The sequence below is a fragment of the Alosa sapidissima genome, chromosome 5 (assembly GCF_018492685.1).
Source record: "Alosa sapidissima isolate fAloSap1 chromosome 5, fAloSap1.pri, whole genome shotgun sequence".
Taxonomy (NCBI): Eukaryota; Metazoa; Chordata; class Actinopteri; order Clupeiformes; family Clupeidae; genus Alosa; species Alosa sapidissima.
In genome coordinates this window covers 35,494,946-35,514,806 of record NC_055961.1, presented here as the reverse complement: position 1 = coordinate 35,514,806, position 19,861 = coordinate 35,494,946, and the positions used below count along the sequence as shown (strand labels likewise).

General features: G+C 43.2%; 2 protein-coding genes across 6 annotated transcripts in view; one reads left to right on the top strand and one right to left on the bottom strand.

Moving 5' to 3' along the window:
- Positions 1–13,341, top strand: part of LOC121708451 (transmembrane protein 211) — a 99,857-nt gene extending 86,516 nt beyond the window's left edge. The window contains exon 3 of the mRNA XM_042091111.1: positions 10,577–13,341. Coding sequence (XP_041947045.1) covers positions 10,577–10,803 — 227 coding nt within the window. The 3' untranslated portion in view covers positions 10,804–13,341. The remainder of the gene's footprint in view (positions 1–10,576) is intronic.
- A 221-nt stretch (positions 13,342–13,562) lies between these two features.
- Positions 13,563–17,674, bottom strand: LOC121708447 (spermatogenesis-associated protein 22). Of its 5 annotated transcripts, none has more exons than XM_042091104.1 (8): positions 17,280–17,674; positions 16,412–16,481; positions 16,047–16,181; positions 15,735–15,918; positions 14,804–15,323; positions 14,592–14,718; positions 14,317–14,414; positions 13,563–14,012 (listed from the first exon to the last, which is right to left on the bottom strand). In XM_042091104.1, exons 1-8 carry the CDS (start codon positions 17,298–17,300, stop codon positions 13,821–13,823), a joined length of 1,347 nt encoding a protein of 448 aa, XP_041947038.1. In that variant the 5' UTR covers positions 17,301–17,674; the 3' UTR covers positions 13,563–13,820. The 5 variants fall into 5 exon arrangements, with proteins under 5 accessions (XP_041947038.1, XP_041947040.1, XP_041947037.1 ...); XM_042091106.1 differs by lacking the exon at positions 17,280–17,674 and adding an exon at positions 17,099–17,256 and having other exon boundaries at positions 14,317–14,437; XM_042091103.1 differs by lacking the exon at positions 17,280–17,674 and adding an exon at positions 17,099–17,254.
- Between the last annotated feature and the right edge of the window lie 2,187 nt (positions 17,675–19,861).

Below are 19,861 nucleotides of genomic sequence, written 5' to 3'. Positions count from 1 at the left end.
CAATTCACATGATTGTTCAGTTATTTCAAGGTCCTTATGTCTGGCCATAGAACGTCTTCCTCAGACAGACGGTTAAGCTGGACAAATTGAACTTTCATATTTTATTAAGCACCATTCTGACCTCGCATTATTCTCCCCTGTCTCAGTGATTTATCATTGAATTCTCTTCTTTCTTTCTTACTTTCTTTCACTCTACCCCTACTCTTCCTCTCTCTCCATCTCCCTCCCTTTTAATGGATCACATTCCTATTTACTAATCTCTCCCTCTTTCTCTCTCCCTCTCTCATGTTCTCTCTCTCTCCCTCTCTCTAATACTCTCTCCCTGGTTTCTCTCTCTCACTCTCATTCCCTCATTGTCTGGTGTGCATGTCCTTGTCTGGTATTATGCTTTGACTCTGTGTCTGTGTCTGTGTCTGTGTATGAGGGATATGTCTGTCAGGACCACTGAGACTCTGCGTCTGTCTGTTTGTCTGCCTGTCTCTCTCTGTATGTGTGTCTGTCAGTCTGTCTGCCTGGCTGCCTGCCTGGCTCTCTGTCTGTCTGTCTGTCTGTGTGGGGTTTTGCTTGTCTTTGTGTGAGGATGATGCCCATGTTGCAGTATAGTTTATGTGCTCCCTAATGAGCATTGCTTTCTCTTGCTCATCCCCGCCTCTCTCTGTCTCTTTCACCCTCCCTCCTCCCTCTCTCTCTCCCTCTCTCTCTCTCTTTACCTCCCTATTTCTCTCTCTCTCTCTCCCTCCCCCTCTCTCTCTCTACATCCCTATTTCTCTCTCTCCCTCCCTCTCTCTCTCTCTACATCCCTATTTCTCTCTCTCTCCCTCTCTCCCCCTCTCTCTCTCTCTTTACTGTTGTCTATCAGCAGCAGCATCTGCGCTCCATATTTCATATGCTCTTTGAGAGTGGCGTCCCAAACAAAGGGGCGCGGAGGGGCTTGTGCTACTGAGTGGATCCAGAGCCCCCTTCACCATCACCACACTTGAGCTCCAGCAGAGGGCTGTTGGCATGGGGCTCTTGGCAACACGTGCCCGTTAGACTGATTTCCCAGCGGCGCTGTGTAGATCATGACTGAGGCCAGGCAACAGAACAACATACATACCCAGATGCACTTGCTATGGCAGGGTACACAACAGCTGAAATGGCAAGGCTTGTTTTTATTTCTAAAAAAGGAATTTACTGTATTTTGTTGAGAGTGGTTTGGAACACTTAAACACTACTTCAGTATGCTACACTATTCTACTCTGCATTACACTACACTAACAATACGCTACACTATTCTACTCTGCATTACACTACACTATATGCTACACTATTCTACTCTGCATTACACTACACTATATGCTACACTATTCTACTCTTACACTACACTACACTATATGCTACACTATCCTACTCTTACACTACACTACAATACGCTACACTATTCTACTCTGCACTACACTACACTATATGCTACATTATTCTACTCTTACACTACACTACACTATATGCTACACTATCCTACTCTTACACTACACTACAATACGCTACACTATCCTACTCTGCATTACACTACACTAACAATATGATAGACTACACTTCACTCCTCTACACATACACTATAATAGACTACACTTCAATACACTATAATACACTACACTTTACTACAATGCACTGCACTACCCTAACAGTGTATTTTAACTGCATTCAAGCGAGTGACTGTTGTGTAGCACTGAATGCTCTCTGTCTCACTGAATCTGTTGAACACGCTGCTTTATTGTGCACTCCAAGTAGCAGAACTAGGTGAGAGACAGAAAGACAACAGCATCGGGGCACACTACATTTACATTTACATTTCTCAAAACAGAATGCACAGCACAGGATCCGGTTTAAGTAGGTGATCCAGTAGATGCCCTAGTTCATGTAGGTCTCACAGCTATGAAAGAAACAGGACAGATGGGACACAGCATTCAACAGAGTGGGCTCTCCTCTGGGAATGAACAGGTGTGTGCTCTTTAAAGCCGCGGTGTGGAGGATTCATACTCAAAAGCAAACCAAGACTTCTACAAGCCCAGTTTTTAAGTAGCATGTAGGCCTACTGCAGACTTTTTTCACAGCAGCCACTTTGACACATAGTAAGGCAAGCACAGGTGTGACTGAATGATGTTAACGAAGTTAATGTCATTAGTAACACCTGGGCCTGCCATATATTTCATGCCAAAGTAGCTGCTGTGAAAAAGGTCCATAAACAGTAGTTCCAGAGACATTCATTTGTGTGATATGTCAGCAAGTGTCTGCCTTAAAGCACTGAGTGAAGCCAATGTAAGAAGAGCTGAAGCTCCAGCATGCCACAGAATAACACTGGGCTGGGCTGGAGAGAGACTTGTTGTGTGTGATCTGCGGCTAGCAGTATTTGAGTGTGTAGTGTATGTGTGTGCTGTATACACACACTCTCCATCCCTCTCTCTCTCCACACACACACACACACACACACACAGAGCACAGAGTCTATTCAGGTGAATGAATGTGAACCGTGTATCCTTTGTTCTGAGTGAGATATATTCTTTGAAGTCTAGACTGTGCACAGTTACAATGAGTTGCCCTCTCTCTCTCTCTCTCTCTCTCTCTCTCTCTCTCGCTCTGTCTCAATCTCTACCACGGCCATACCGTACCATACTAAATCCCATGTCATATGAACTCATTTGTTTTTCTGTACTCTTCACTCAAACTGACTTGGCTCTTTTTACGGGCTGTTTTATGCAGCCCCCCATGCAGCTGGAGCTGTGTTAAGGTGCAGGCTGAGTGAGTCCCACTCGCTCCTGTGCAGTCTGCAGTCTGGCACTGTTGGGCGGGGGGTGTTTGAGTGGGCAGTCTGACGCTGTGGGGTGGGGGTATTTGAGTGGGCAGTCTGACGCTGTGGGGGTGGGTGGGGGTGGGGGGTGGGGGGGTATTTGAGTGGGCAGTCTGACACTGTGGGGTGGGGGTATTTGAGTGGGCAGTCTGACGCTGTCCCGGTGCTGCGGGGGGGTGGGGGGGTGGAGTGGAGTGGCTGGAGGGCAGGCGGCGGTGTGTGTGCTCGTCTGCCTGAGGAGGGAAATTGAAATGGCTCGGTGAGTGAGCCAGTGAATAGCAATTTCCAAGAGACACATCTCCGGTGCCATATTTCCTACTCTCATTACAGAGGGTTATGGTAGGACACACACATACAATACACATCACACACACACACATACACACATTATGCACACACGCATACACACACATACACACACACACATTATGCACACATGTGCACACACACACACACACACACACGCACGCACACACGCACACACACACACACACACACACACACACACACACACACACACACACACACACACTCCCCTTTGAATACAAGTAGTTAAATCTAAATGCTACAAATAGGCCTTTTCTGCTTAATGGAAACAAATGTGAAAAAATAGCATTTATTTCGCTGCCACTCAGCAACCACTGCGGCGGCTGAGGGGGGGGGGGGGGGGGGGGGGGGTCGAAATAAAAACAAAACAAAAACGCTTCGGTCCAAACACCTGTCCGCTTTGTATGCACCTGGTAATCAAGGCTAAGGGGCAGAAAAACAAGTGATCAGGGCAAAAAAAGGAAGACTAACGAGCCCAAGACCTTCCCGAAAAAATGCACATTGATGTATAGCTGTGCAGCAGCGACTGTAATTAAACAATATTTCTCTGCATTTCTGGGGCCCCCCCCCACACATATGCTGTATGCCACTGGTTTTCATCACTGCCAGACGGGGCCAGCCAGCCAAACAAATGAGTGGCGCAGCAGCAAATAGAGATTTATTGCATGTTTACCTGTTTCGTTTTGGTGCTGGCCAGGCCGCAGTGGTGTGCTGGATTGCAGATAGCATCATAGCTGTTTTGCAAACATCCTCTAGTGCTCTGCTGCCACCATGCAGATATGTTCAACTTTGGGGAGACGTCAGGATACGGTGAAAAACAAGTTCATTGCAGCTTGGTGGATGGGGTGGCTCTTTCTTTTCATGATATTGACCTCTTTTAGTGTGTGTGGGTTACCAACCTATTGTGAACAGGAGTTGATGTACAAATGTGGACTTTCACATGTCGGTTGTCAGATGACCCCACCGACCCATGACTTTGATTCTGCATTGACCAATGGCTTGTAGCTTGAGCCAAATGCTGCTTTGTATTTATGTTGTAATTCCTTTTGTGTAACACTGGGTGGTGCATGTCTGCAAATTAGCCTCAGGTATAAAGGTAGCAAATACAATGTTGTTGACAGGTGTTTGACCCGGAAGGGCAAAGGGTTTTTGACTGTTTGCACGCGCCGCCTTGTATTGCTGTGCTGATGGGAACTGCTATGGGCAATGTGTATTGGAATAAATGAACCACATTTCAACGTCAACATTGTCTACATGCGTTTGTTTAGCACAAGGCAATCAAGTGAGCATAGCACTCGTAACATCTAGCGCATCAGCCAGGCACTCGTAACATCTAGCGCGTCAGCCAGGCCTTCCCCGGGCTCAGGCACCTCAGTAATTCTGTGTTAGACCGAACTCCTTAAACATTAGTCAAAAACCCTATTTTTGTATTTATGCAATGCTAACATGTTAGTACTAGCATGGACTCCTTCCAGTACGAGAAACCTTTAATCTGTTCTACCTACTGTTGCACGAATTAGACCTGGAACCGTTGTCGTGGGAACACACACACACACACACACACACACACACACACACACAGTCCACAGAGTGTAATCTGCATGCAGGGCCTGTTCCCTGTGTGATTGTTGGCGTGCCGTGTGTTGAGCTCCTCCTGTTCTCTCTAGTGTGTTTGTCTCTGGCTGGCTGAGGATGGCAGAGCCAGGCTTGTAGGTCAGCACAGATAAGCACAGCAGCATTTGTCCTCATATTTAAATGGACCTCCTACCATACTCTCTCTACCTCCCTCTCCCTCTTTTCTCTACCTCTTCCCCCTCTCTCTTTCTCTCTATTTATCTCCCCCTCTCTCTCTTCCCCCCTCTCTTCACTTCTCTTCTCTTCCTCCCTCTCTTGCTTTCTTCTCTTCATCTCTGTGAGCCTTGCATGTGGGGACACGCAGGGTTAAGCAGGGAGTTTCTGCTAGAAGGCACTTATCTCGTGCACAGCCGCTCGCTGTCCCCACCAGTTCCCTGGCATTCTGCCTTTTCTGGTAGACGTCGCACATCAACTGTGTCATAAGAATACAATCAATAGCAGACACACACACACACACACACACATACACACACACACACACACACACACACACACATACACACACACACACACACACACCATTCATGCATAATGTAAACACATGAATGATTTTTCAGAGAGATTAGACAGAAACAGACTAGATTATTTTTCCAGTATATTTCATGACCAAAGACTGTTCCAGCGCACCCATCTCCACCTGCCTAGTAATGCCTCGAGTCCTCACAACAACACATTCCCAAGCTGCAAAGAGCTCTAAACTGAAGTGGAGAGGTGGAGCACCAAGACCTGTGGCTCAGAGGAAGTAGAGGGACTGGCAGAGCAGTGAGATGGCAGCACCAGGATCATGGGCTCCATTCCAAAGGTACACACACATAGGCCTCTGATGGAAATGCATATCTGTGCCAGGGGTGGTTTTCAAATCTACCAGCCACTGATGAAGAAATGGTCAAATTCACCAGCCACTCGAAAGTAAATCATTATCTTGTGTCGGAGATCTACCAGCTGCTTTCATATTTGATCAGCATTTGGCTGCTTTCATGCCAGATTCCGTACTGGTCATTTTGTCGCTTTGGATAAAAGTGTCTGCTAAACGAATCAGTGTGTTTTAAGTGAGTCATGGGGCCACATGCCACACAAACCTAGAGTTGGCAGTATAGCAGGGCTGGGAGGATGGCGTCACACTGAGGGACAGGTGTGCCAACTACCTGCGTGCCGCTCGTTTAAGGACGTTATGAGTGACAGTAATCACCGAGAGGGACATGGGCGGCAGCCGATCTCCGCAAGCAGGGAACGATGAAGATGAAGATGAAGATGAGCGAGGAATATGAGTGAGACGAATCACATCAGCGGCGGCACTGAGAGACCTGAGGATCGGACTTGGACCGAGCGTACGTGGTGCCATCAATCCCTAATGCAATCGAGTGGGCAACTTTCCCGCGCGCTAAGCCAATTACTTTGGACCAGCGTGGGGGGTAATAGAGTTTGATCAGGAGCAGAAGTCTGGCTGTGTTTAATGAATGGGACCCGACTCAGAGAGGCAGGATGTGCTCTAATAAAGCTGTGCCGTGGGCGGGGAGGTCTGCAGCAGATTCAAGATGACCCTGTTAAATTGGCGGAGGATGGATGAGCGAGACTTCCACTGGACAGTACAGCGGTCTAATTAACTCATATAGGGACACAGCAGCACACCGGACAGGGAAGTAGGTCCATTTGGACAAGATTCAACATGCTGATTTATCACTGTTAATGTTTACAGTATGTGTGTGTTTCTGTCCATGTAGGTGTATGTGTATGTGTGTGCATGTGTGAAGTGCCTGTGTGTGTATCTCACATGTGTGTGTGTGTGGTTGTGTGTGTGTAAGTGTCTCGTACATGCCTGTGTGTGTATCTCACATGTGCGTGTGTTGTGTGTGTGTGTGGGCAGCGGGCAACAGAGCGTCTTAACACCCTGCCACGCATGAACAGCACCTCATCACACACCTCACATTCACTGAGCACTCCAGAAGCGTAATAGTTTCTCTCTGAAGCCCTTATGAGAAACGCTGCAGCGCTCTGCTGTGCGCCTTCTGTGTTTCTGTCCAGTGGTTATGTGTGTGAGACGTATTGCTGCCACACTTGCTGTAATCGCCCATGACGAGCACACTGTTGTGCAAGGCAGAAGCAGCCGCATGAAGGGGACAGTGGGGAGAGATCAGCCATTCATATAAACGCTCTGAACTCCCATGGGCTTCTTTGGGGTTCTGAACTCCCATGGGCTTCTTTGGGGTTCTGAACTCCCATGGGCTTCTTTGGGGTCATTCCTACTTCACAGTCTCCTTCTCATTCTTCTTATTCTGTTGGTCTTTCTCCACACAAGTTTCATCTTGTGTAAAAAATTGTCAGTCTTGAACTCTCTCTCACACACACACAGAGAGAGAGAGAGAGAGAGAGAGAGAGAGAGAGAGAGAGAGAGAGAGAGAGAGAGAGAGAGAGAGAGAGAGAGAGAGAGAGAGAGAGAGAGAGAGAGAGAGAGAGAGAGAGAGAGAGAGAGAGAGAGAGAGGCATACCAGGACATAAATGGTATCTTCATGACTCTTCATCGCAATGTTCAGATGCCATCGCCATATTTTTTTATGACCCAACTGAACAATGCAGTGAGTTGAACTCTGCTCTGCAGAGATGCGGCATTTAGCAAGAGTGCTACACGTGGGTGTAGTGGAGCGCCACTGTTGACATCCCTCCCATGTGACTTCTGTTCAAGTGGAGGAGAAACGCTTTTCTGTTTGTGTTGTGGGGTGGTTGTTTTTCTTCACACAGGAACTAGAAGGCTTCTATCTGTGTCAGCTTTGTGTACATCATTGTGTTGTGTGTGTGTGTGTGTGTGTGTGTGTGTGTGTGTGTGTGTGTGTGTGTGTCTGTGTGTGTGTGTGTGTGTTTGTGTGTGTGCAGGCAGATTGTCTACTGTACAGTCCACATAGCCTAATTTCTTTGGGTTAGAATAGAAGTACCTAGCTGTGATTTCAGGTCTGTGAGAAGTCCCAAGTTTGCGTAATATAGGAGGACAAGGGTAGCATAGAACCGTATCATTACATTCCTGCAGTGTGATTGCTTACAACCTTCCGCCATTAAAGCTCCTTTGTGTGCTGTGAAGTGAAGCATGAAGTTCTGTGTGGTTCTTAATACCTTTAACTAGCCTGCAGCTATTGTTGTAATGCTCTTGCACACTTTCAGTAATTTCATTTTAACCACACACTTCCACCATGCGATAGTTTATTAGGTCTATTAGTGTCTTCCACCCACATGACAGCCAGACGCTGATTTAATACAGCCGTTGTGTTAAATTTCGTTATATTATTTGTGTCAAGTGAGTCAAACCTTGATGTATAAGTGGGGCATTTAAGCCATTAAGTTATCTGCAAATACTGTGTGTGGACTTAAAAATGTTTGATGTTGCTTGCTCAGAAAACGAGGCCCTGATATCAGGAGGAGGTTGTTATTTACATTTGATGGGATGCTGTTGCCACAACAAAGCAGAAGCTAAAGCAGAGTGCGGCGCAGCGGCGGCATCCAGCCCCTGTGACAACGTGGCTCACACACTGAAACACACGACGCCACATGTGACTAACTGTGACTGGAGGGAATTGATATTCTGTCCTTGAATGAGTGGGGGATTATCAAATATAATGCACGCTGCCTGGAAGACAGGTTGGAGGGTTATTACCTCATCTGAAGCTTCAGTGACTCACATCAAGCCATTCATTTGTTAGCATTTCCCACACATCGCCATGGTATTTAAGTTTCTCCGCTCAGAGCAGGGTGTTCCTTTTGTCAAAAGGATATTTTTTTGAGAAACTCGTCATTATTCATATTGGTGAAAATTGGAACATAGACAACAAAGGCAGTATTTGAATGCAAACTACTGCATGCTTAATGTTTTTATCCTGTTTATAACTGGAATTCAATTTTGTCACTACATTTCAATGAAATTGGCACCTTATAGCAACGCTGCAAACATTGACAAACACAGACTCACGCACATTGAATGCAATTATATTATATTTTAATACAGGGGTGAATAGAAAAGCATTCCATTTAAAGATGTACCTATAGAGACTGCGTCATCTCTCGTTCCTGTAGCCATAAAGAAACCATATCTGAGCTAAGGAATGACTCCTCTGCCTGGCCTACATGCCAAGATGTACCAAATTACACCTTTAAAAATGTAATGATTTTCATATACTAAAGTCATGGTCCCAAAGGACTCCACCTAAACTATTGTAGAAGACTGAACTACATTCTAGCCCATTGGGATTCAGGAATCTTGAGTCCAAATGGGATCTGTTTGGCCCAGATTAGAGTTGACTGTAGGCTTGTGTGCAGTTCTGATAAGTAGTGTATTACGACTGCAGTCATTACCTCAGAGACTAAATCAATCCTTGCAGCAGTGCTTATCTGATGCAGACCAAAACACTGCACTAGCTGAAGCAGTGGCCTGAGGTTAAGTCATCAAACAGCTACTGTGAGTCTGTGGATAACTATTACTTTCATTACTGGGCCAACAGTTTGGGAACCCTTCGTTACTTTTTTCCCCTCTCTTTATTTGTTGAGTGGGTTAAGGGGTGGCAATGCATTTGTTTCGCCTCTTCTCACACGTACAAATGGGAGACTCTGACTGAGTCTTTGTGCTCCCTCCACAAAGCAAATGATAGTTTGATAGAAAAGGCCATTAAGGAATCATTAGTGAAGCAGACTTGCAGAGTCTAGAGTCTCGCTGATAAACACTGACTTGTCGGACTGCAAGCCTCTCCTCTCCTCTCCCAAGACCGAAATTATCCAGAGGCATTAGGAGAAACACAGCCAGTACGTTTGACCTTATAGGAAAGAACAGAATGATGGGTGAAGAATGGCCTCCACACACACACACACACACAGACGAATATGAAGCAGATTGAAAGTTCATGCTGTAATATTTTATTAATTAAACTACACTATTTACAGTAAATGTTGTTGAGTATGGTTCTATGAAAAGCCTTGTTTCTCTGTTTCACAAGGTAGACAGCTCAATCTGATCAGCTGAAATTTTACTCTCTTAATGGACATGGAACACTAAGGGGATTTTTGGAGAAATGCATTGTAGCAGACAGTTGATCACTCTCCATCTCCTTATTTCTGTCTCTCTCCCTGTCTGTCTCTCTGTCTGTGGTTTTGCGTTTGGGATGACTGGCACTAATGGGTCTTTAAAGACTACTCACTTAGCATTATGGGGTGAATTCAGCTCTTACAGTGCCATGGAAACCTTTAAATAGTCTTCATCAGACCATCACTCTAGTGTATCTGTACTGCCACAAGGTGTTGAGGATCAACCAGCCGGTGTACATGGAGGCACTATGTCACTACTGCCACCAAGTGGGCAATTTGTGGAATCGCAGTGTCTTGAAATATGTGGGTAGTAGCCATATTCATCTGCTTTGGAAGTCAGCTACCTCCCCAGTGGACATGATTTTATTGTCCAGTGCCATTTTTAGTATCGTGTGCTAAAGAAAAAAGCAAGTACATTTTTATGTTTTAATAGGAACAATAGCAGAAACTCCCATCTCCAAGAATTCAGATATGTTCTATTTTACACACAGACACACACAAATAAACTACAGGAGCATCTCAGCACCTGAATTCATTTGGTGCTGTTTCACTGTGTAGGCTGATCATGGTGTTTACTGCAGTTAATGTATTTACTTTCTCCTGCCACTTGCCTTGTTTAGTAGTTGTTTAGTGTTGTGTTCATGTACTCTATAGCTTCTACAGTGTTTTTGAAAAGTGACCAAATGTGTGTAACACAATTCTATTTTTCTCCCCGTTTCTCTTTCACAGTGTTCATCATGGCGTCAGGGCTGTTGGTGTATCCGTTTGGCCTCAACTCCAACCTGGTCAAGTCCTTCTGCGGCAGTTCTGACATCTACTACGCCGGCGAGTGCCAGATTGGCTGGGGATACATGCTGGCCATAGTGGGGGTCATGCTCACCCTCTTCCTGCCCTTCTTCGCCAAGTACGCTCCCAAAGAGCAGCTGTCCCCAACTCCCCTCCCTACCCTTTTATAATACAGCAGCCCTCCTGCTCCTCCTCCTTCTTCTCCCCCCTCTCATGCTCCTGCTGGCCCACAGCTCGGGAGAGACCGCCTGATTCTCCTCACCCTTATTCTATCACTGGACGATGTCATCCCAATTGAAGAGAGACCTCCGTGCTTGTTTCTGTGTGTGTGTGTGTGTGTGTTTCCATACCGTCTTCCCTCATACATAATAAGCTATTTCTTCCTGTGAAATCGCAGAACTAGAACATTTGTCTTTAACCATAATGCCCTTTGTTATTACATAATCTGTGTCTCATCCAAGGGTCAGCAAAACTTGGCCATGACTTTGGTCATTCTCATCTGCAAGTAGACTTCTGCCATTTGTCTTTTTGACTTAATAACACTCTGTAATGAGATGGACTGCCAAGCAACTGCTTGTTGGACATAACTATATGACCTTTAAATATAATTGGTAACGGACAAGAACAAAAAAAAAAAAAATTGTACTCTTTATATGAAGAGGCAGAACAGATGTTTTTAACAACATTCCGGGACATGCTGTAGTCTCTGTTATCAGGGAGTGTCCTTAACACACATCTGCATGACAACAAGAGGAAGAGGAGGAGAACATTCTTCAAGATCTTCAGGGACAACGGCACACAACATGTCAGCAGAGACAAATGCTACTCATAGGACATTGTATACAGCAACGATACGGTTCTTAATAAACTGAGAGGATGTGGATCAGAGAGTCATTCCCTGCGGACGGTTTGGGCAAGAGACTGTATTCCAGATGTGAAAGGTTAAGAAGTAGGGCTCAGAATGGTATATTAGGCTCTACCATGGAGAGGTCTTGAATGAAGAAGTGTTTATGGGTGTGTAATGTGTGTGAAGTCACAGTGCAGTACCGATCCAGTGTCTGTCAACACCATCACTGACAGAGGCTTTGTGCTGTAACTATTGAATTTCCATTTAACAAACCGATTAAGCATTTCATTTCTCGTCCTGTGCGTTCTTAAATGTGGCTATCCCAGTGTGCTGTACAGTCATACATGTTTGCCCCGTGCTGACAGTACTGAAGTAGAACCTAACAGAGAAGTGACGTCACACGAGCCATAAAAGATTGTGCAGAGGACAGTGTTCAAGTAGGCCATGTGTAATGCATTTAACCCTTAAGTCAGTACCGTCACACCGGTGTGACAGGAATTAAACGTTCTAAGGAATATCTGGGTTCATTGAATTCAACATAGAATTTTAGATTCTGTTTTGAATGTTCAAAGGTTCCCTGCTGAAGGGTTAATGTCTTGTCAACACTCCCGATCCTCTGTCTGTCTGTATCCTTAAAGTGTGCATTCTGCAAATCATTCCAGTGTTTGGAGCCACTCCTTATGTTACTCTTTAATCCAGGAATGGATGACTATTGATCAGATGGAAGGCATATAGGAAAAGAGAGCGTGCGTTAACAATAACAGTAGACCAACTTGTGGTTAGCAAACATCAAGACACATTTCAGAAAATCCTCTCTGACCAACTTGTGCCTTTTTAACCATAACCAAGACAAGAAACAATACTTTTATCAGGTTGCTTCTACTGAAACTGTGATTTGTAAGTTCTTTCTGGTTCTCTTCCCCTAGATGTATTTAAATTGTCAGTGTATTTATGTTGTTTCTTGTTGAGCTAAATGGGATGAAGTTGTGCCGGTGAAGAAATGCAAAGACAGCGGGGAAAGAAAATCTCAACAATAGGGAAGACCTTGAGAGCACTCAGAGCAGGACTGAGGTGGCAGAGTTCAGACTTCTGTTTAATTATGATGGGATTCGTTAATTACCTTACCTTAGAGGTACAGTGAGTCAACTTAACCATTACATAACAGATAATGACATGTTTTTAATTCATTAATTCCTGGCATGTTAATTCAATAAGCCTTAGAAATTGCATGGAATAGCTTAATTAAATTTGGCCCATGGTTATCAATGCAGAGTTAACACATTAAGGGAAGTGTGTTAAGCATGGCTAAATATGATGACTGATGTCCATTGGGTTAGGCATATTCTCCCTCCGTATTTGATTTATCTCATCTTCCAAGAGCATCCTGTGAGTTTTCTGGCTATAAAATTCATTTGTAGATGCACAAGGTATTCTATGATTTCCTCCACTATGTGTTTGTGTGCATTACGTGTTGGTCATAGCAAAAGATGGCCATAAAAAAGCCAAATCCATGAAATTATTTTAAATTAAATAACAAATGTAACCATATTGAAATGACGGAAGACCCACCCCTTCAAAGAAGATAAACATACTTCACTGACTTCTATTATAACCCTTGGTACTAAGAATGACCAGGTCATTCCTTTTGTTGGAAATATTGTTCGTCTCAACACTGGTGAACTGTATTTTTTGTAGAGTAGCGGAATTTAACTTTACATTGTGATGGTTTGGTTGTAAATATTATGTGCGTTCACTGTTCATCCTATGGTCCCTTTTGAAAGATATATTTTGCGATATTACCTCCTAAATAAATGTGTTTGTTTTACCTTTGGACTAACCTATTAACAATATTAGCTGTTCAGTGGAATTTCTTTGTAATAAAATGTTTCGTAATTGAAACATCTCCTTTCTTTCCTGTAGCTTGCGAAGAAAATTGTGATCTACAAGGACATTAGCTGTTTTTGACATTTAATGGTTGAAAATGTAAGACTACAAGAAATTATATCAGAAACCAAATTTATGGAACACTTTGATTCAAAAATAATGTGAATCCTTAAAGGAGCTACATAAACATAGTTCTTCTTTACAGTCATGTCAAGGGTTTAATAAATAAATGTCTGGTATAACAAAGGAACTTATTGCAGCAGCAACAAAACAAGTTAACCTTATTTTTCAGGGAATAAATAAAAATAGAATTTTACACTGAACATTGTGTAATGTGAGGAACAAACCATGTGGTCCCTGATAGCCAGAATTTAGAGCCTCTAAGTGCACGTTGTGTGTTTCTGTATAGACACACATCTGGGTATGGTGTTACAGTCAGACTGTGTCTGCTGCGGCTCATATTTCACTAAGAGACTGGACCACCTGCCTCATTTCTTCGTCCGATGCCCTAATAGCCTCCTGGGAATTCTTCTGCTCGTAGCGGGAGGCCAGCCTGACTGACACGCAGGTGAAGGTGTCACTCTGCTGATCATAATTTCCCATGCAACGGTGCACCAAGCCTCTGAAAATCTTTGGAAGTTCGTGGTCCTGGGTTGTGGAAAACAGACAGAAGTATTAGTATACACATTGATAGGTCAGCCACACTGGACAATCCAAGCTAGGCTTTACATAAACACACACAAACCTTACCCCCACCCCCCTATAGTATGCATGCAGAGTATATTAACATATAGAAATCCCTAACTGCTTGTCAAAGGCATACACAGCTCACAGTGAAAAAGAAAACAAATGCAGCCTTAAAAAGTTAGCAAGGGAAAATGTGGCCAAATGTGCTCAGTGACACTAAATTGTTAAAAATATGCACATGACTGTGGTGCATTCAGGGACTCACATTTTCAAAGAAAACACAGGACACAACATCTCTCCCTGTCCGCATGAGAAAATGCTTGGCGCTGTACTTCCCATCCGTGACTGCTGAGTCCAGAGTCGCTGAGAAGATAGATAGATAGATACTTTATTGATCCCCGAGGGAATAGAGGAGAGAAAATGAAACCAATGCAAAAACGTCAATATGTTGACTATTATCTTTTGCAAAACCCAGAGATCTTGAAAATTAATTCATTGCTTTCGGAAAAGATGCTGGAAGATTCAGAGGTCTGTTCTTACCAAAAAGCTCAAATAACATTGGAGCTTTGTTCTTGAATTGACTCCAATGTCTCATGCCCTCGATGACAACAGTAAGTATACGGAGAGTCTTTTCACTCACAGATTTCATCTGCAATACTGGAGACTTCTCCAAATGTTAAGTTACACACAATATAACACAAGTCAATGCATATTACTGTACATATTGTGCAATAGGATGTATATGTGTGTACCTGCTGCTGTGACTTTGGCCTCATTTCCCCTTGCTGTGACAAGGTAGGCTGTGTGGCATTAAATCCTATCATGACTTTTTTTGTCGGTCCACATTGGGATGATGACTTGAACTTCCACTGTGGGGCTTGTTTCTGAGGTTCAGGTGCAGCAGGGGGGAAACGTGGGCCACTAAATGAGACCCCACCCTGCCTTACACCCCCAGAGCCATGGGTCTGTCTGCTCAGAGACTGCTGCACTGTGAGCTGCTGGTGGTTCAGAGGTTTAGGTTTGGACTGCATGTTTACTTGGCTGTGGTGCACATTCCCTTGGCCGTAGGCAGTGCCAGTCTGTCTTTGGTTAGTGGGCACAAAAGTCTCCTGCCTGCCAAGTACACTGTGTGGCTGGTGGTTAGGAGGTTTAGGTTTGGACTGCATGTTTACTTGGCTGTGGTGCACAATTCCTCGGCCGTAGGAAGAACCGCTCTGTCCTTGTTTAAAGGGCATCGCAGTCTCCTGCCTGCCTGGAGCACTGTGCTGAGACCTGGGTGGAAAGTGTATGGTGAAAGCATGATTAGGTCAACTAGACAGAGATTTCCCACATCGGACAGAGCACCTCACAGCGGGTGGGGTGAGGAGTGGTCAGTGCTGACCCTCTTCCTCTGGCAGACCATTAACTTCAACTATGTAACACTTTAAACTTCTTATTCATGAAACAACAAATCTATGTTAACAAAGTAAAATATTAGACAGTAATAATATGTAATAGCAGACTACATTTACTGGTCCACAAGTAATTGTAACTCATGTCTGATATTTAGCAGATGCTTTTATCCAAGCAAAAACGGGAATCAAACTCAGGTTGACCAATTGTCAGTCGGTGGCGTCAGTACTGCTCCACCACAACTGCTGTATATGTGGTAGAAGAAGCAACAGTTTAACCGCTATTATATACCAGGTGTTGGCAGGTTTGTGAGGGTGAGGAACAGGTGCATATCCCCTCACAGGTGTTCCAGGGTACCGAGCAGGTTGGTTACTGAGCTGCTGAGGCTGATGGTTCCACTGACTTCTCGGTGCAACAGGCACTGGAGGCCTTTGGCTCTGACTCTGTGCATGGCTCTGTGTATATGCCATGTTGCCTTGAAAGCAATAGGTAGTAGTCAGTTTGTGGACAATTTGGATGAAATATGGGCACTTATTTGCTGTGTTTTTGTCATATCATATTCAGTGTTCAACAACGTTCAAACACCTTCAACAACAGGCCTACCTGATAAGAAGGAGGAATCAGCAAAGTCATCATTAAAGTCAATTGCAGAACAGAGTTCATTTTCTGTGGGATTTGATGTCAGGGGCAATCTGCTGCGTTTCTGCCTCTGGTTAAATAACGGCACTGAGAGGCAACCTGCAGAAATGAGAAATGTAGAACATAGTCAGATCTAAGCAGTAAGCTAGGGTATCTACTTCTTGGTCAAAAATCCATAGCAAATAAGGAGCCAACATTATGACTCCACGTGGTATGTAGGACAAAATAATGACTAATAATTTAGGCTGACTATGGTTGAACAATAACTACAGTAATGTTAGCCTGTATCATTCTCATTCTCAAGTCCCACTAATAGGACGACACAGCACCTGCTGTTGGTCTGGGATGTGTCTCGGTTCTTTTCATTGTATCTCTGAAGTAAACAATGTTTCCACCTTGCTGAGAAAAAAAAACATAAGAAAGTCACATCTCAAGGTTGGTTCCATTCCAGTAAATAGGTATCTTGTGGCTTCTTTTCTCTGCCAGACACGCAGACTGAAACAGGACACCCACTTTGCCATATTAATGGGCAACAGTAGAAATACTGCCATAATACATGATATTATAATAAATGTATCGTTAGATGGTACCCGTAGTATCTGCTGCTAACTTGCAGGCTAACTTGCAGTTAGGATTACTACAAAATCAACATAATGACATTTTAAAAAGTATATATCGTTATACATTACAACTCATTAATTAGACCTAGTTGCAACCACGACACAATTTCAGGCTTTGTAAAAGTTCACATGTATCGTTAGTTTGGTGAACTATTTAAATTATTTGGCTCTCTATTGCTAGCTAAGTTTTAAGTTAGCTAGCCAACAAAAATGTGACGTGTCAGAAAATTAAATCCCAAAACATTTGTCAATACCTTCAATCGGCAGGCTAAATATTGGTTAATTTAAGGTAGAAAAATAATACTGGGATAGCAAATAATTTACATTACCTCGGACCTTTGAAGAAAAAGGGTAGCGCAACAAAGTTAACTTGTTCAAACTTCAAACGCACCTTACCAAAGTCATGCACGAGACCATTAGCTGCTAGAGTAAAAGGCTCTGACGAAACGCCGAATGATTGACACCAGAGCCATATAAAGGTACCTTTATATGGCTTTGATTGACACTATTATCATGTGCAGTAGGTTATGGTTTCTTTATTGTTGCACCATAGGCAAGTGGTTGCTTCCAAACTTACCCTTTGCAAATCTCCTGACATCCAATTTCAGAATAGGTGGTGGTGGGTGTTTTGGAAACAGTGACAGATGTGATTGCACATAACAAATGAAATGTGTGCAGTGCAGTACAATCGTGTTTTTGGCCTTTTTTGGTCAAGTTCTTGTGAGTTGACCCTATAGCATGCAGTGTTTTTAGACATCTCTTTCTCAAGAATATTATTGGGAGTCAGTTGTGTTAACAACAACATAACAGAGCAGGCATTCATGATAGAAGTTGTTTTAGATATTTTCAGGCAGGAATGAGACAGACACACTTTCTTCTTCTGTGACATTCTGGTCATTCATCCAAGACAATGCACAGGAGTGCACAGAGCTTGTAAGTATTTCTAGTCCAGTATTGGAGTAATTGGAGTGACTAAATTGATTAGAATACAAAATTGTTATAGATTTTTTTTTTTTTTTTAAATATCAAATTGGTCAAGGTTGTTTATGTTTTTTTATTTGCAATCCCCCCCTCCCTTCATCAAAGATAATCAAACTAGATGTACCGCATAGCGGTACAAAATATGACCGCCGCCCAGTCCTGTACATCCGTTCCGCGAAAATAAATCACACTTCAATTTGTCTCCATATTTTACTCCATCCCCCACTCTTGAAACTTTTGTGTATGCTTGTTTGGCATGCCTGAGTGTGTGTGTGCGGCTGCACAGAAAGTAGCCTACTGGTGCTGAAAAGGTGAATAGATTGTAGAATAGCCAAAGAAGATGTAGCATTGTTATAAAACCTTTAAAATCTCTAAACAATCACAAGTAGGGCAGTTCATCACAGTTCATCCATTGCAACTGGATTGATGAAAGGTCACTTACACCTACATTGTATTTGGGAAAAGCAAAAGGTATCAGCATAATGTTATTTATTTATTTATTATGTATTTATAAACAAAAACATCTCTGTCAGTTCCATGCCGTTTTCAACAGCTATCAAAAACAAAGGTCATTTTTGGATGGATGGATTTTTTGTGAATGTTTCTTCTTCTACATAAGATTTTAGTCATCTTTAGTTCATGTAATACTTTATTGTCAATGCACAAATTAAGTAACAGTAGTATGAAACGTTATTGTTAATGCACAAATTAAGTAACAGTAGTCTGAAACGAAATGCTGTTTTACATCTTAACCAGTGGTGCAAATAACTGACATGTCCAAATGTGCCTTGATGAAATGCGTCGCTAGACTGTTCATACACATTTTAACGGGCCAAAGTTGAAGAGCTTTTGTCCGTTATTGTTCGTGCAAATATAGGCTGATTCATGTTCCCTTGCATTGTGTAACTGAGGTCCATGGCTAGTCTGGCTTTCATCAGACCAAGCTCAATCTTTTAAGAAATCAGAAAATAAAAATATGGGCAGATCAGGCTGGGTTCACCCAGGCTAGTCCATAGGCACCCGATATTGTTTAATTTTCCAATTGAGATATACACGCTCTGGCTATTCTAAATGCAAAAATGCATCAGGGAGTTATGACAAAACTGTAACTAACAAACTAGATCCTAATAGAAAGCGGTTAGCTTCCCTAAGCTACAGGTAGGATTATAAGGTAGGCCTATTTACAACATAAATTGTCAATAGGCTATGCTGGCGACACAAATAAAATATCCTTTGGAAACAAATGGCTTAGCCTACGCCTACAGTATCAAGCGAAAAGTTGTAATAACATTCACGCAGCTCCATGAGTCAAGGAAAGCGCGAATGAAGTAGCCACTTCTAAATGGGACCCACTACACAGTAGCTTAAGGTGTTTTGCTAAAGCAGCCATAATGAAATGAAGGTGTCATTGTTTGGATACTTCACACACACGTGCTTTTTAATTTCACAGACTACAACTACCAAGCTGGAATCAAAGCACATCGATTCCCCTCTCACACCCTGCACGCACTTAAAACAAAATAAACAGGCATCTCAGTCTCACGCATGTATAGGCAAAACTGTATCAGACCGGTGTAACGCTGGTAAATCTTCCATTGCACAGAATGATTTTGTAGCATCTGCAATAAATGACAGTCGAAAGATACAAACAGTGCTGCTATCAATTTGCTTCGTATAACCGCATTTATAGTTTTCTACAAATGCAATCAATCAAATTGGCCTCAATCACTCAACCAACGCTAACGGTAACCTAGGTCCTTAATGATATTATAAGATTAACGTACCTGCAGTAAAAACCAAGCATGTCCGATAAACATCCTCAGATTTATTTCGGCTTCAAGAAGAAATGGGAATTACACTTCATGTGAGCATCGTCCTATCCTTATTAGATGTTCGCTGCGGTAAATTACAGTCCTTGTATGAAGCGTCCATTGTTTTTCCAACCCACTTTCAACTTCCAACAAAATTACGTCTCACTGCAACGATGCGCCATCTAGTGGACAAACGACTACTTATCGCCAATACTGAAAATGCAGCCATGATGATGATGATGAATATTTATTTTGGCTTTCTTTTAATCATACTGAATTTGTAATTATGTATCGGCCGTTCTAATACCGATAGTATGTGGGTGCCTGTGTGTGTGTGTGCATGTGTATATGTGTGCACCGCCATCTA

Coding starts and splice junctions, on each gene's coding strand:
- LOC121708447 (XM_042091104.1), bottom strand. CDS start 17,300: ATGTCAGGAGATTTGCAAAGG. Junction 16,182..16,411: donor ACATCCCAGACCAACAGCAG/GTGCTGTGTCGT, acceptor TCATTTCTGCAG/GTTGCCTCTCAGTGCCGTTA. Junction 15,324..15,734: donor CACAAACCTGCCAACACCTG/GTATATAATAGC, acceptor CTTTCCACCCAG/GTCTCAGCACAGTGCTCCAG.